The 15031-nt window shown below is 46.7% G+C and overlaps 1 protein-coding gene across 1 annotated transcript; it reads left to right on the top strand.

Moving 5' to 3' along the window:
• Nucleotides 1–1849: 1849 nt before the first annotated feature.
• LOC114911044 (tripartite motif-containing protein 16-like) lies at nucleotides 1850–4095 on the top strand (the record flags this gene model as incomplete). Its single annotated transcript, XM_029253956.1, has 2 exons — nucleotides 1850–2075; nucleotides 2730–4095. Coding segments are annotated over 2 exons (759 nt in total), but the record flags the coding sequence as incomplete, so codon positions are not given.
• Nucleotides 4096–15031: the final 10936 nt, after the last annotated feature.

Below are 15031 nucleotides of genomic sequence, written 5' to 3'. Positions count from 1 at the left end.
ATCATACAGTAAAGTGCTGAAGGAAGGGCACTTAGTCATTTAGTAATATTACAGAAAAATTTATTTTCAGGATTAAGATTTTTTCCTGAAGAAAGATGTTCAAAGAGTTACATTTATTTATTTAGCAGACACTTTTCTTTGAAGTGACTTACAATAGATACAATGTACTGTTATCAGCCCACGCACAATATTCACCAAGGTAACTCACACTGGTAGATATACTACTTACACTGGATCACTCATCCATACATCAGTGGAACACACACACTCTCTCTATCAGCCACACACACAGGGGGAACATGCAGACTCCACAGAGACTGAGTGGGTATCGAACCCACGTCCTATAGTACCACCCAGGCGCTGTGAGACAGCAGTGCTACTCGCTGTGCCACCGTGTCACCCGAATGAATATTGTCTCCTTTGCTCTGCTTTGCATCTGGAGTAGTTTTCATATTGATTGTACAAAAGGTTCTTCCAGGTGTTTGAACTGAAGTAAATAGTTTCTCTTGTTGTGCTTTAAAAGCTGTAATGTGACCAACTTTCTTACTGCTTTCGCAGTCTTACTGTTTTTGATTTCCTTCCCACATTTGTATCTGTGAAAGGTTTTTGTACTCTGATAGAGTATCCTGTCTCCTTCTATACACAGGGTAAAACTGTGTAATCTGACAGAGGGATCCTGTGAGGACTTGGCCTCAGTGCTCAAGTGTCCCCAGTCAGGGTTGAAGGACGTGGAACTGAGTGACAATGACCTGCTGGATCAAGGTGTGATGTTGCTCTCTGCTGGATTGAAGGAGCCCGGCTGTAAATTACAGAGACTGGGGTGAGGAAATGATTTGTTTGTCACCAGTTTGTACTGTCATTTCTTTATTGGCTTTAAAGGGAATGTAGAATTTTGCTACAGCAGTGAGTCCCTGTTCATGAAACACACTTTGTACTGTAGTGTCTGTGTGTGTGGTGTAGATCCCCAGTACCTACTGTAGTAACTAGAGCAGTACAGACTGTAGGACAGTGTCCATAATCACAGAGCACTTGACAGATCCCTATACACTCAGTGGTCATACCAGACTGTGTTTGTTCACTTTGGGATCATCCTGATTGTCTCTGAAACTGCCAGAGTCACGCTGTGGTGTCCTGGACGCAGTCTGGTGTAAACGGACCGCGATCCGCAGTCACGATGACATTGTGGTTTTGAACTGAACTCATCCTCTATTTTGTTTACTCTGTGAGTAAAGAGTATCACTGGTTCATGATCACACTCACTGCTCCTCAGCTACTGTAACCAGTGCTGTCTCTGTTGGGCTTCTCCACAATACGGCTGCCGTTCACTCATGGTTGTGCCAAGGAAGCTGAAGGTGTCAGTGCTCTCCACACTGGGTACTGATGACCATTCGTGTGAAAGTCCAGCAGCAGCTCTGTGGTTCTCCCAGGGTTCAGCTCCAGGTTATTCAGCCAGAACACGGAGCTCACTTGTGTGTGCAGGTTCATCATTACTGAACATAAGACCATAAAACACCTGATCGGGGGGGGGGGGGGATGAGGGGGGGATGAGGAGGAGGGACCTGCATACATACACACACACACATACATACACACACACCTGTTCCGAACGGCATGTCCTATTTAACCAGTTTTCCTAGTAGCGAGAGGAGTGTGAGGGACACACAACAGACCAAGACTGTGGATCCTGAACGGATCATCCTGTCCTTTCAGAGCTGCACACTGATGAGCTCTTCTCTCCTTAATACAGGTTGTCCCTGTGTAGAATCACAGAGAGAGGCTGTTCTTCTCTGGCTTCAGCTCTGGGTTCGAACCCCCGCTCACAGCTGAGAGAGCTGGATCTGAGCTATAATCACCCAGGGGACTCAGGAGTGAAGCTGCTCTCTGCTCTACCGGAGAAAGTGAAGTAAGTACACATTGTGGTCACTTTGGGAACAGTACAATCCCAGTGGTGTGTGATGTTCTCCCAGTGTCACCGAGCTCTGAGTTTCCACACTGTACTTCTGTCTGTCTCTCACTCGCTCCCTACAGTGTGGACCATGCTGGACAACGCAGGATCAGACCAGGGCTCCTCAAGTGTAAGTGTGTTTGTTCTCAAGAACTCAGTTCATTGTGTACATTTAGTCATAAAAGTGAATTTATGTCAGTTTTGTTTCTGTGTCACAGTCTTCTGGTGTTAAAGTGTCTCCGTTTCCTGGTCAGATTTCATACAGTTTTTTACTAGGAAAATAATTGTATCAAAAACTCTAATCGTTAAAATATGGATCATCTCTATGAATAATAGTTGGTGAATGTAGGTCCAGAGTATAAAAGTTGGTGTGTGCGTGTGCGTGTGCGTGAGTACAGTTGTCCATGTGCTCAGTGGGAGTGTCAATCCAGGTCGGCTCAGTTCCCACATACAGAGAGTTTGAACCCCTACAAACAATCCAGTCACAGTATGTACCACGGCGTGTCCCACAGGCTGTACAACAATATGTACCACAGTAAATGCTCATCAGCACCAATCTCATCTCAAGGCAAAGCTGCTCATTCAGTGGCTCTGTGATGCTGCAAAAACCAGAATACTTATAAAATGCAGAAATAAATGCAAAAATGCTCGTTTATCTCAAGTCTAATAATTCTAAGCAGTGTTGTGCTGAGTGTATGACCTGCTGATAGAAAGAGAATAAATGAAAGCCATGCAGCAAATGTGTGTTTCTCACAGTGTGTGCGACACTTGCTCTTGTCTACAGACTCCTGCCAGTTCACACTGGACCCCAACACAGCAAACAGAAAACTAGTCCTGTCTGAGGACAAGAGGACAGTGACATGGAGGGGAGAGGAACAGAAATATCCTGATCATCCAGAGAGATTTGACTGTTTTAGACAAGTTCTGTGTGTAGAGAGTGTGTCTGATCGCTCTTACTGGGAGGTTCAGTGGACTGGAAATGAGGCTGAAATAGGAGTGACTTATAAAGGAATCAAGAGGAAAGGAGATGGTGATGACTGTCGGCTTGGATACAATGGCAAGTCCTGGGTTCTGTGCTGCACTGATAAGAGATACTCTGTGAGACACAATAACACACCCACTGAAATATCTGCGTCCCCCTCCCCCAGAGTAGGAGTGTATGTGGACTGTGTGTCCGGCACTCTGTCCTTCTACAGCGTCTCCTCTGTTGAACCGACCCTCCTGTACAGCTTCACCTCCACATTCACTGAGCCCCTCTATCCTGTGTTTTCGCTTTGGGGTTCAGATTCTTCAGTGTCCCTGTGTGACCTGGAATAGATACCTGTGTCCTGGGTCTGTTTCGTTTAATTATCACTGTTTTATTGTTGGTGTGCCTTAAACCAGCTGTGGTGTATTTATTTTGTTTATTTGAACGTTTCCTTCACTTCAGAGACTGGGAGGTGATAGTGATTAAGTTAACTCGTGGTAATATTATAAACTAGCTGGATGAAAAACGAACTGAAGCGAGACCCACTGATGGTGTTTATTGCTGGTAAAACTCTGCCTGAACTGTACACCTGTTGTTCATAATCTCATACAATAAGTATGAAACAAACTCCGCTTTCGAGCTAATTGCTCCAGCGCCTCCCGCTCGAACACACATCACTTTCGTCACCCAACATAGCGGACAGCAGTGGACCAGAAACTGCACTCACTTCCCACAATGCACCGCTCTCTTAAAGCAACACTGCACTCTAACAGCTTCATCTCCCTGTTTGTCCAGTTTGTCCTGGTCAAGCAGTTTTGTCAGTAGAGGCTTTATTCTCATTTCAACCATATACAGCACCACAGAGCACTGGTACAGTATACAGTGACGTGAAACAACATTCCTCCAGGGCCATGGCGCTACATTGAACAGCACAGAGTTATCTACACAGACTACATAAGGTGCATGTGTTAAGACTTGTGCAAACAGTGCTAGATATTACAATTACTAAAACAGGACAGTAGGCACAATAATGGACAGTTGAGCGCCGACCAGTGCACAAGTTCAGTGTCAATCCAGTCCCTGGATACTGATGAGTCTGATGTCTTAGAGGAAGAAATTGTTACACAGTCTGGCCATGAGGCCCGCATGCTTCACTACCTTTTGCCAGACAAAAGGACATTATATTTGCATTTACATTTATTCATTTAGCAGATGCTTTTCTCCAAAGCGACGTACATCTCAGTGAAAATACAATTTGTGCATTACATTAAGAGAAAGAGACATAGCTGCAGATATGTGATTATTAAGTAAACCTAGTTTGTTACTTTCCACTTGATGCACCGATGTTCATCGCTCAAGTAGGTGCATAAAACGCAGGATAGATGAATCCTGATCACCTTCCTACAATTTATTTTTATTAATAAGGTACACAAACATTCACATAGAATGCCGGAGTAGCGGCTGTGTAAAGGCTTATCTGGGGATGATCATGAAGCTGGAGAGATCTTGGGTGAAATGAGCCCAGAAAAGGTGAGTTTTCAGACCCTTCTTGATTGTAGACCGAGTTTCCGCAGTTCTGAGTGAGAGGGGAGGGTCATTCCACCACAACAGAGCCAGAACCGAGAACCTCCGTACTTTACCTTTTGTGCACGGGACCACCAAGCAAGCAAAAGTAGATGAATGAAGGGGTCTAGCTGGGGTGTTGTGATTGATCAATACCTGTAAATAGGTGGGAGCAGTTCCACTGATGCATTTGTAGACAATAACCAGGGTCTTAAATTTGATCCAGGCAGCTATAGGAAACGTGCAGAGAAACGAGTAGAGGAGATACATGCGAATGCTTCGGGAAGTCAAACATAAGTCGTACAGCAGCAGCGTTCTGTATCAGCTGCAGAGGTTTGATGGCAGTAGCAGGAAGCTCTCACGAGAGAGTTTCAGTATCCAGACGGGATGTCACCATGGCCTGGACAAGTAGTTGGGCAGAGTCAGTTGTGAGGTGAGGACGGATCCTGCGGATATTATGCAAGATGTATCTGCAGGACCGGGTTGTGACTTCGATGTGCTGAGATAAAGATAGACTTGAGTCAATTGTCACTCCCAGACTCATAGCCGAGGAGGTAGGAAAATGAGTGAGTTGTCCAGTTTGATCGATGGATCATGACGGGAGGACAGGCCAGCTGGGAGGTGAAAAATCTCTGTTTTGGCAAGGGTGAGTTGGAGGTGATGATCAGACATCTATGCAGCGATGTTCGACAGGCAGGCAGCAATGCTTGTGGAAATGTCTGACACTGCAGATGGAAAGGAGAGGAAGAGCTGTGTATCATCAGCATAGCAGTGGTATTTTAATCCATGGGAGGCTATGACCAGGCCAAGGGAGGAGGTGTAGATAGAAAAGAGGAGAGGACCCAGTACTGAGCCCTGTGGGACAGCGGTTGAGAGAGGCAGAGGAGAAGAACAGGAGCTCCGCCAGACCACTTGATAGGATCTGTCAGATAGGCAGGACTCAAACCATCTCACTGCCGCTCCTTTGATCCCAAGCTGATTAAGACAGGAGGGTAGAATCCGGTGGTTCACAGTGTTGAATACTGCAGACAGATCGAGGAGGATGAGGACCGAGGAGAGGGAGGCAGCTCTAGCAGATTGGAGAGCATCAGACACCGCCAGAAGCGCCGTCTCAGTGGAGTGACCAACTATGAAACCAGACTGATAACCATTGAGGAGATGGCTCCGGGTGAGGAATTCAGGTAGCTGATCACAGGCCAACTGTTCTAGAGTTTTAGACAGGAAGGAGAGGAGAGAGACCAGTCTGTAATTTTTAATGAGATTGGGATCCAGGGAGGGTTTTTTAACAGCGGAATTAGAGCGGTTTTGAAGGCAGCTGGGAAACAGCCAGAGGAGAGTGAGGAGTTGATGATCTTAGAGATGAAGGTGGAGAGCTGAGGGGAAATATTCTGTAGGAGTGACGATGGGATCGGATCACGTGAGCAGGCGGCTCTGTGCGATATCAGGAGGCTGGAGATTTCAGATTCGGAGAGCAACTTGAATTTGGAGAGGATAGCTTCGCAGGGAGGTCCAGCGTGAACCGGGCAGGTTGATGCTGAGAACTTGTCATTGATTTCTTTGACTTTGTTTTGGAAAAACAAAGCAAAGTCTTCAGCAGTGAGAGAAGAGGGAGGAGGAGGTGGCGGGGGACGCAGAAGGGATGAGAAGGTGGCGAAGAGTCTGTGTGGTTTTTTTTAGATGCAGACTGTATTTTGTTGTGGAAGAAGGAGGTTTTAGCTGAAGAGACAGCAGACTGAAAAGCAGCTAAGAGTGACTGGTAGGCATCCAGGTACGATGGAGTTTTGGATTTATGCCATCTTCGCTCTGCAGCCCGGTGTTTGGTCCTGTTAGTTTGTAATGTATCAGTCAGCCATGGGGTGACACCGGGGCGTGCTGGTCTGGAAGATAGTTGGCAGAGAAAGTCAAGAGAGGAAGATAGAGCAGAGAGGAAAATGTTAGCGGCATTATCTGTAGATAGATCCCAGAATTGTGGAGCAGAAGGGAGAGCGGCCAGAGTAGCAAAGGCAAAGCAGGAAGGTGAGAGAGATTTTAAGTTGCGGCGAAAGGTGACAACGGGAGCAGAAAGAGGCAAGGAGTTAGTGGTGAGGCAGGGTTGAAAGGAAATGAAGAAGTGGTCAGAGACATGCAGCGGAGTGACAGAGAGGACAGGACAGCCACAGTTGCGGGAAAATACAAGGTCAAGACAGTTGCCCGCTTTGTGAGTAGCAGGGGATTGAGACAGGAAGAGATCAAAGGACTGCAGGAGCAACAGAAGGCCGTTCCCATGAATGTCATCGACATGCAGGTTGAAGTCACCCAGGAGAATCAACGGAGAGTTATTCTCCGGCAGAGAGCTCAACAAGATGTCAAGGTCATCCAAGAAGCGGCCAAGAAGGCCAGGAGAGCGATGAAGGACAACCACAACAAGAGTGATTGGGGCAGTGATAGAGACAGCATGGCATTCAGAGAAAGACAGATCATGCAGGTGAAGAAAGAGAAGAGAATATTCCCACCGGGGAGAGATGAGCAGGCCTGTGCCTCCACCTCTGTCGGAGGGACAAGAGGTGTGAGAGAAGGAATAGTTAGTGGAGAGTGCTGCAGGTGTGGCTGAGTTGTCTGGGGTGATCCAAGTGTAGCCCTGTAGCGCTACTAGGTTGCGTGTTTAATTTTGAAGGTTTAAATAAAGCTTCATTAATTGGAGTCCTGGAGGGGGTGCGGTGGCGCAGTGGGTTGGACCCGGTCCTGCTCTCCGGTGGGTCTGGGGTTCGAGTCCCGCTTGGGGTGCCTTCCGACGGACTGGCGTCCCGTCCTGGGTGTGTCCCCTCCCCCTCTGGCCTTACGCCCTGTGTTACCGGGTAGGCTCCGGTTCCCCGCGACCCCGTATGGGACAAGCGGCTCTGAAAATGTGTGTGTGTGTGTGTGTGTAATTGGAGTCCTAGTTGGTCGAAGCCCTACCACCATCCATTGGGACAGGCGCAACCTACACGTTGTGCTAGTTTTGCACGCACTGTGAGTTGATTGGGGGGTTCAGTTTGTTGCCGAACCAATGAGAGAACAGGGGGGATGGAACGGATGGGAAAAGTTTTTCGAGACTTTTCTAGAAGGGTCGAGAAAAGGGAGAGCGTGCGGAGGAGAGTGTGAGACGGGTGTGTTCGAAAGAGCGCTCCAGAGTGTCAGGAGGCGATATTTTTCTGGTTGCTGGATGAGTAACCAGAGAGAAAATATCGCTTCTCTGCAGTTGGATTGTGTTGGCGAGTTTAGTTTCTGTGGGGTCCTCATGGTCCGACGAGACAGTTAAGACGACCAGCTTTCAGGCTCAGCCCGCGTCTCGTCGAACTGCTACGCCGGTGTGACGGAGGAGGACGGAGGAGAACCCGATAGCGCTTCGTGCTACCGGTAACGCGTGAAGTTCCTCGGGCATCGCTGGAGTTTTCACCCGCCCCGAACGCGAGTGGACGGGGATAAGGTAAACTGCGGGGTTTTTTTTTTCTCTTTTGCTCGCAAGAGTGAAGCGACCCATAATTTTGGGTCTCAACGCACACGAGCTGCGTCCAGGCCTGCAACGAGGGGTTTTTACGTGTGTTAAATACTCCGGAGTATTTAAAAGTGTGTAGCACCAAGTTTATTCGTGCTTGTTGTAAGATATTGAGTGTACGTGTGTTTTCTGTTCGGTTGTTTTTATGTTTGTATTTGCTTTGAGGGGATTTCCAATTTGGGGTTAATAACAGTTTGAATATTTCTATGGGGGTTTGGAGAATTTATTAAATTTGTTGTTGGAATACCTGAGTTTGGGTTTTTCTATTGGAATAGAACCCAGGGCACCACCCTCATAATTAGGCGAAATGGAGGGTGGCGCTACACAAGTTTCAGTTAGGGCCAGGAGGTCCAGTGAGAGATGAAAGGCGTAGGCTGGTATGAAGTCAGCCTTTCTCACAGCGGACTGGCAGTTCCAGAGTCCCATGGAAAAAGTAAAGCGAGATGGAGGGTTTGACAGGTAAGGATAGACCAAGTTACTGTAGCAGCAAGAGTGCCCAGGTCTCCTGTGGTGGCGAAATCACACAGCTCGGTTACTGTAGAAGACTTTGATGGTCGATATGTTGGACGCATGATCCCTCGTGGAACGCGGTACCGCTGGCCTTCCTCGGTGGCCTCCCACAGGTGGACTCCCTCGTCTTCGCTCCATGAGGGTGCCGCAACCGCTGCTGTTACGCATCACCAGCCGCTATTTAAACCGGGCTAATTCCTATCAGCTGAGATTCCTAATCGAAACCGAAACTACTCCAACAATGGCGGCCAAAACAAACAACCAAACAGACGCGATTAATCGATCGATGGAGTCATACCCACTCCACACTACGGGACACAGAAACGTTCAAGGGAACATGAGCCCTAACAAACCACAAAATACAATTTAACAAACAAATTTATAAAAATACCACCCACAACTATACAGACAAACAACCGATTGCGTCTGTCTATCCGCACAGCTAAATGACAGAAATGGACATCGGGAAAAAGCGGTATTAACACTTACCTGAAACACCATGAACTGCAGCGATGGACCTCCAACGCAAAATATAATGCACAATTTATACACTTCTCAGCAAACACTTAACTGAGACTGAAAAACAAAACACAAACACCAGACAGTCAGGGTTTACACATCAGTTTAACCTTTTATATACTGTACTTTTGAAAAACAGAACAGAAATATGAGTCAGGAGGCCTTTTGCCTGATCTCATCTCCTCAGGTGTCAGTCAGTGTAGTTCTGTGGCCAGCGGGTGGCGTTGTACTGAGCTTCAGCACTGGACACTGGACACTGGACACTGGACACTGGACAGCTCACAGTGGGACAGCGCACTTGGACGGAGACATTGGCTCTGTGGGACATACTGGAACAGCCAGAAGGTGGCGCTCTTCCTCCCCTGAGACAGTGTAGGGGATGTGAGACCAAGTGGAAGACAGATCACTGACCTTGTGTGTATCGTCAGCTCATTCCAGTGCAGTCTCACATACACCGACACACACACACACACACACACACACACACACGCACACACACAGTCACCCGCTGTTATTATTAAGAATCTCGCACCATTGTTATGTTAGTTTATTGAGCCACGGTCAAAAATCATCATATCCAAGTTATAGCAACTATTTTTACGGTGTTCGTGGTAAAGGAGAGTACAGAAGTGGTTTACCATGGTCCTGTTCTGCACACGTCTTTGAGATACAATCTCCACACACCATGAATCAGATTTGAACCTACGCCTGACTGCACAGCTCAGGCACGGAGACAACAGCACTACCTGCTCCACCACTGTGCCACTATAAAGAGCTGCTGACAGTTGTTGACACTTCTGTACAGCTGGATCATTTTTACTGTAGCAGTTCAGAGTAAATATCGTAGTAAAGGTGCTGCAGCAGGAGGTGGGATTTGGACCCGGGACTTTCCCATTTTCATTCAGCACCTGAAGTTTACGAGTCTCGTCCAGATTTTCCACACACTTCAGCACACAAACACTGCAGTGTACAAATACCTTACACTACTGAAGTGAAATACACCGGTACAGTACCTGTCCAAAGGGTGAGGACGCGTCCCACAGATGAGTGTTTCTTCTACGAGACATTTCATGAACAATTCTGAGCAGAAGTGAGGAGGCGCCACATCTCCACTGCTCTTCTGCAGCAGGTCCCACATGTAGGACACTTGTGTGTCTCTGCTGTCACTCTCCTGTCCGGCTTGTCCCATACAGGCGTTGTCCAGCTTGTCCACTGGCATGGGTGTGTGTTCAGCTGTGAACTCAACCAGCAAACACGAGGCAGTAGACAGAGTGATGGTGGAGAAAACAGTTGCACAGGGCACACGCTGACCAAATGAAACACTCTCCTTAGAACGTCCCCTTCCCATTCTGGGTCTCTTTTGTGTTCCTGTGTTGCCGTGGTAACAGGGACGCAGAAAATACCAATTAGGAGCGGAGCACATTTCCCCTGGTGTCACACCATGAGTACTCAAACTTTTGACTGGTACAGTAATTGCAAAATTCCAGTTAATGTGACATTATTGTGCTGCTCACATGTGACACAATTGCGGACGTTTCCACTGTAAAAGAAAGCCACTTTGGCGTTAATCTAAGGTGGATGTATCACCATGGCCGTGACCAGGAGTTCCGCACAGTTTGTGCTAAGATCATGAGCGTTATGCAGGATGTATCTGCGGCACCGGGTTGTGGGTTCGATACGTTGAGAGAAACACAGATTTCGTTCCATTGTTATTCCCTGACTCTTAGCCAATGAGAGAAACACAAGATAAATACAGTATATGGTGTGAAGTAAAAGCAGAAGGAAAACAGAATGTGACCTCAAGACCAGTTGAACAAAGTGCTCAGACTGGCAGAGTAATTGAAAAGGACGTGAAGAGAAGAATTCTGGGAGATTTTTGTTGTCTTTGAGAGGATCCACCTGGAGGTTCTGGACACCAAGGAGCAACATGAAGATCCTCACGGTCACCTTCTGTCTGCTACCAGGTTCGTTCTCCCTGATCTCAGCGCCACCGAACACTGTCTCAAACAGCTGTGTCCACATCTGTGTGTCTCTGCACCGTTTTGCTGCGCACCAGTAAATAACCCTAAAAATGGGGTGTGTGGTGTACTATGTCATTGCAGACGGTTGCAGGACACAGTAATACCTCAGCTGACGTATCTTCTTTACAATCAACTCCTCTTTTATGCTTCATCTCTTTCATGGCTGGAAGTGCATGCAGTGACTGGACATGAAGGACAGGACGTCACTGTCCAGTGCTCTCACACTTTGGCACGAAGTAATGGGAAGTACTTCTGTAAGGGACACTGTTCCAGAGATGCTGATGTTCTCATTAAAACTGAAGAAGGACAAAGGAATAAGAAGATTGGGAGGCTCTCACTGTATGACAATGGAACGGGAACCTTCTGGGTGACCATCACTGGACTGAAGAAGACGGACACTGGGACATACTGGTGTGCAGTGAAACGGTCCATCATTGCAGACACTTTCACAGAGGTGTCTCTAACGGTACTCGATGGTACGGTTTGTCACACTGCTTCACCTCACGTACTACAGTAAAGAAGTATGTTACTGACACTGCTCCTCACCTTGGTAAACCTCACTGTCTCATCCACAGTTGTCAGCAGCTCAACTTACCAACCTCTCCAGTCCTGCAGATGATGTGAGACGTCCAGCAGGGTATAATGTCTGTCTTTCTCAGTAATTTTACACAAGAGGAAGTGCACATTGGCGGCACAGTGGGTGGTGCTGCTGTCTCACAGGGCCTGGCCTGTTTGGGCGTGGGTTCGAATCCAGCTCAGCCTGTGTGCAGTTTACATGTTCTTTGTGTGGATTTTCCTCCTGTTGCTCTGGTTTCCTCCCACAGTCCAAAGACATGTGTTTCAGCTTCAACAATGATTCTGAATTTCCAACAGCGTGTGTTTGTGTGTGGCTACCCTGTGGTGAACTAGGGTCCCACCCAGGGTTTACCCATCTTAGCACAGTTCCTAGTGACTCTGGGATGGGCACTGGACCACTGTGACCCTGACAAGGTGAAGCAGTTAATGGAAGTGAGAGAAATAGCACATACATAAATCGACAGCAATTGCAATGATGCGCAAAAGTAACAAACTTCTCAGCGTACAATAAAACCAAAGACCCAACTGCCCGCAGTACATCCCTGACCACAGTAAACCACGGTCCAGGCTGTAGCCGTGCAGCGTAAAGATCCACATACGTAACGACACCGAGACGAGATTATAGTGAAACCTGGTACAGGGGTTTAGTGGCAGTGAGAGGTGATGATCTCCAAACAGGAGGAGCGCAGCTCCACAAACAAGACACAAACGCTGAGGAAGGAACGGCTCAGAGAAGTCGAACAGCAACACAAGTCGCTGAGAAGTGCGAAGCATGAACATGCATTAACACGAACACACAACATCGTTCTCCACTTAAGGCAATATTAACGTTTGGATTCCATCACAATTCCCAGTAATTCTGGAACGTCTGGATGCCCTTCTGGAAGTTATTAGAAAGTGCGACACCGTCATACCTGTGATACATTGTAACCTGCATTATTATGATAAAGTAATTTTCCGTCTAGACACCCTGCTCTATGTCACTGTTGGAGTAAGTATGGCTCTACTGCTCTGTGGACTCATTGTTGGGAAATTGCACAAACAAAGGAAGAACAAGGTACTGCATTCAACAGGTAATTTTGGGACACACACACACACACACACTTTGAGTCGCCTGACCTAGTAAAAATCCTGAGTCCTACCAGCACTGAAAATCTCCACGGTGTTTTGTGGATTGCTGAAGCTCAGGAGTGATGTTTCACAGAAGGTGTCTCCTCCAACTCAGAGGAAGCCAACATGGACCACACTGGAATCCCAGGAGGAGTTAGTTCGGAGGAACACCGTGGTAAAGAGGGTCAACACACCGATGGGACATTTCTCCCCGGTGACTTGTCCACTTTTGGTGCACGGTTCAGTGTAAGTGCTCCATGAGCCGAGAGAGTGTATCACACACGCACTGCTGAGCGTCCAACTCCTTCTAGAGAATGACATCTTACAGGAAGCTCTTTGTGCATCAGTGTCTGCACGGACATGACTGCCATCTGCTCAGGGACACTGAGGTCTGTGGTTCTGCTATCAGACCCTCAGTCTGGGTCCACATCTCACTCCTTCCACATCACTCTTTACCAGGCTGGAGTGAGGTGTGCGTAGGTGGACGGAAAGCTAAGGAGAGCAGGGAAAGCAACGGCCTGTTCCAGAAACCCTGAGCAGTAGGAATCTCAGAAATCACATGAACACAGCTAGATATTCAGGGAACAAAATGTAGCAACTATCTCTTTTTGGGAACATAATTCATGTATTCGGTGGTTTTTACATGGACTTGACGAGTTTTCACATTTATTGCTTCTCTGTCTTGATCTCCAGGTTGAGAACATCTATGGGGTCAACCTCCCTGGTGCAGAATGTGCAGTATTCCGCAAAGGTGGCCACTCACCAGCGGTTCGGCCAACAATGATCCTGAAGGCCTTCGAAAAGTTTTCGTTTATCAAAGCCTGAGCTTCAGGCCTGACCAAGAACAGTGTGCATATCACATGCTCAGTCTTACACATTAATTAAAAAAATTATGTAATGACATGAGTCATAGCAAAGCTGCAAACCTGGTGAGGTGGGTATAATTACTCTGGTAAAAGCCCTCGTCCAAAAATTACTTCAGAAAAAGACTAGCAGATGAAAAGGTTACTCAAGTCTCAAGATACTTTGATCAACATGAAGCTTTAAAATGCTCCAGATCTAGCCATGTTAACAGCTACAGTATGATAGTGCTGAGAAAGGGGCTGAGCAGAGCAGAGGTTCTTTCCAATTTTCTCTGTCTTTCCAGCTTTTAGATACTGATTTCATCAGATAATTTTTTTTTCACTATTAGTAGAATATGAATGGAGCCAGAAAGAGAAAAGGTGACGTCAGTATTGTTTTTATCTTGTGTCCTTGGTGTGGGAAACAATGAAATGTGCAGTCACTGATGTGGTAAAGTAACTGCGCTGCTGGAGTGGCCAGTTTTTATTATTTTGTTGCTTCGTGTACTTTTTATTTACTCTCATCTATGCATCATGTATTCAAACGGTTCAAACAGTCGAGGTCGTCTACGATAAAAGAATGCGAACCCTTATAATTAATGGAACCTGCTTTTCTGGCAATAAACTCAACCAAATGCTTTCTGAGCTGTGCACGCACAGTGGTTCGAAGGTGTTGGTATATTGGCCCATTCGTCTATAAAAAATGTTTCCAGTTCGTGTGTATTTTTGGGATGTCTTGCTTGAGCACCTAGTTTCAGATCACACCACAGCTCCTCAATAGTACTGAGGTCAGGACTCTGTTGCGGCCTTTCTAAAGTACAGAATTTCCATTCCGTTGTTAATTTCCGCCTGTCTTCTGGATCGTTGTCATCCCGTATGACCCAACTTCTTTTGAGTTTTGGATCTCAGACAGACAGTGACATCCTGCTGTAGTTTCCTAATGCAACTTGGAATTCATTGGTCTCTCAATAATTGTCAGCCCCGCAACATTACACCCCCTCCACCACGATTCATATTTGGCCTGAGGATGTTGTTGTCGTATGTGGTGATTTTTTTTTTTTTTCCCTCTAAACATAATTCTAAATCATTGTGGCACAGAGGGTAGTGCTGCCACCACACAGTGCCTGGGCTGTTTGGGCATAATTTCAAACCCAACTCAGTCTGTGTGGAGTTTGCTTGTTTTCCCTCCGTCTGTGTAGGTTTCTGCTGGATGCATTTGTTTGCTCCCACAATCCAAAGAGTTTTAATTTTTGGCAGCAGTTAGCATGGGTTGTGAAAAGGACAACTTCAAATCCCTGCTCCTGCTCTAGTACCCTTGACCATGGTATTTACCCTCAACTCCATAAAACTACCCAGCTGTATAACTGTATAAATGCATAAATAATTGCAAGTAACTTAGTCCACAAATCTACTAATGGAAGTCAGCTAAATAACAATAATACCTAACAGACTTATTTTTGTATT

The sequence above is a fragment of the Scleropages formosus genome, chromosome 1, assembly GCF_900964775.1.
Source record: "Scleropages formosus chromosome 1, fSclFor1.1, whole genome shotgun sequence".
Taxonomy (NCBI): Eukaryota; Metazoa; Chordata; class Actinopteri; order Osteoglossiformes; family Osteoglossidae; genus Scleropages; species Scleropages formosus.
This window is presented reverse-complemented; position numbering and strand designations above follow the sequence as displayed.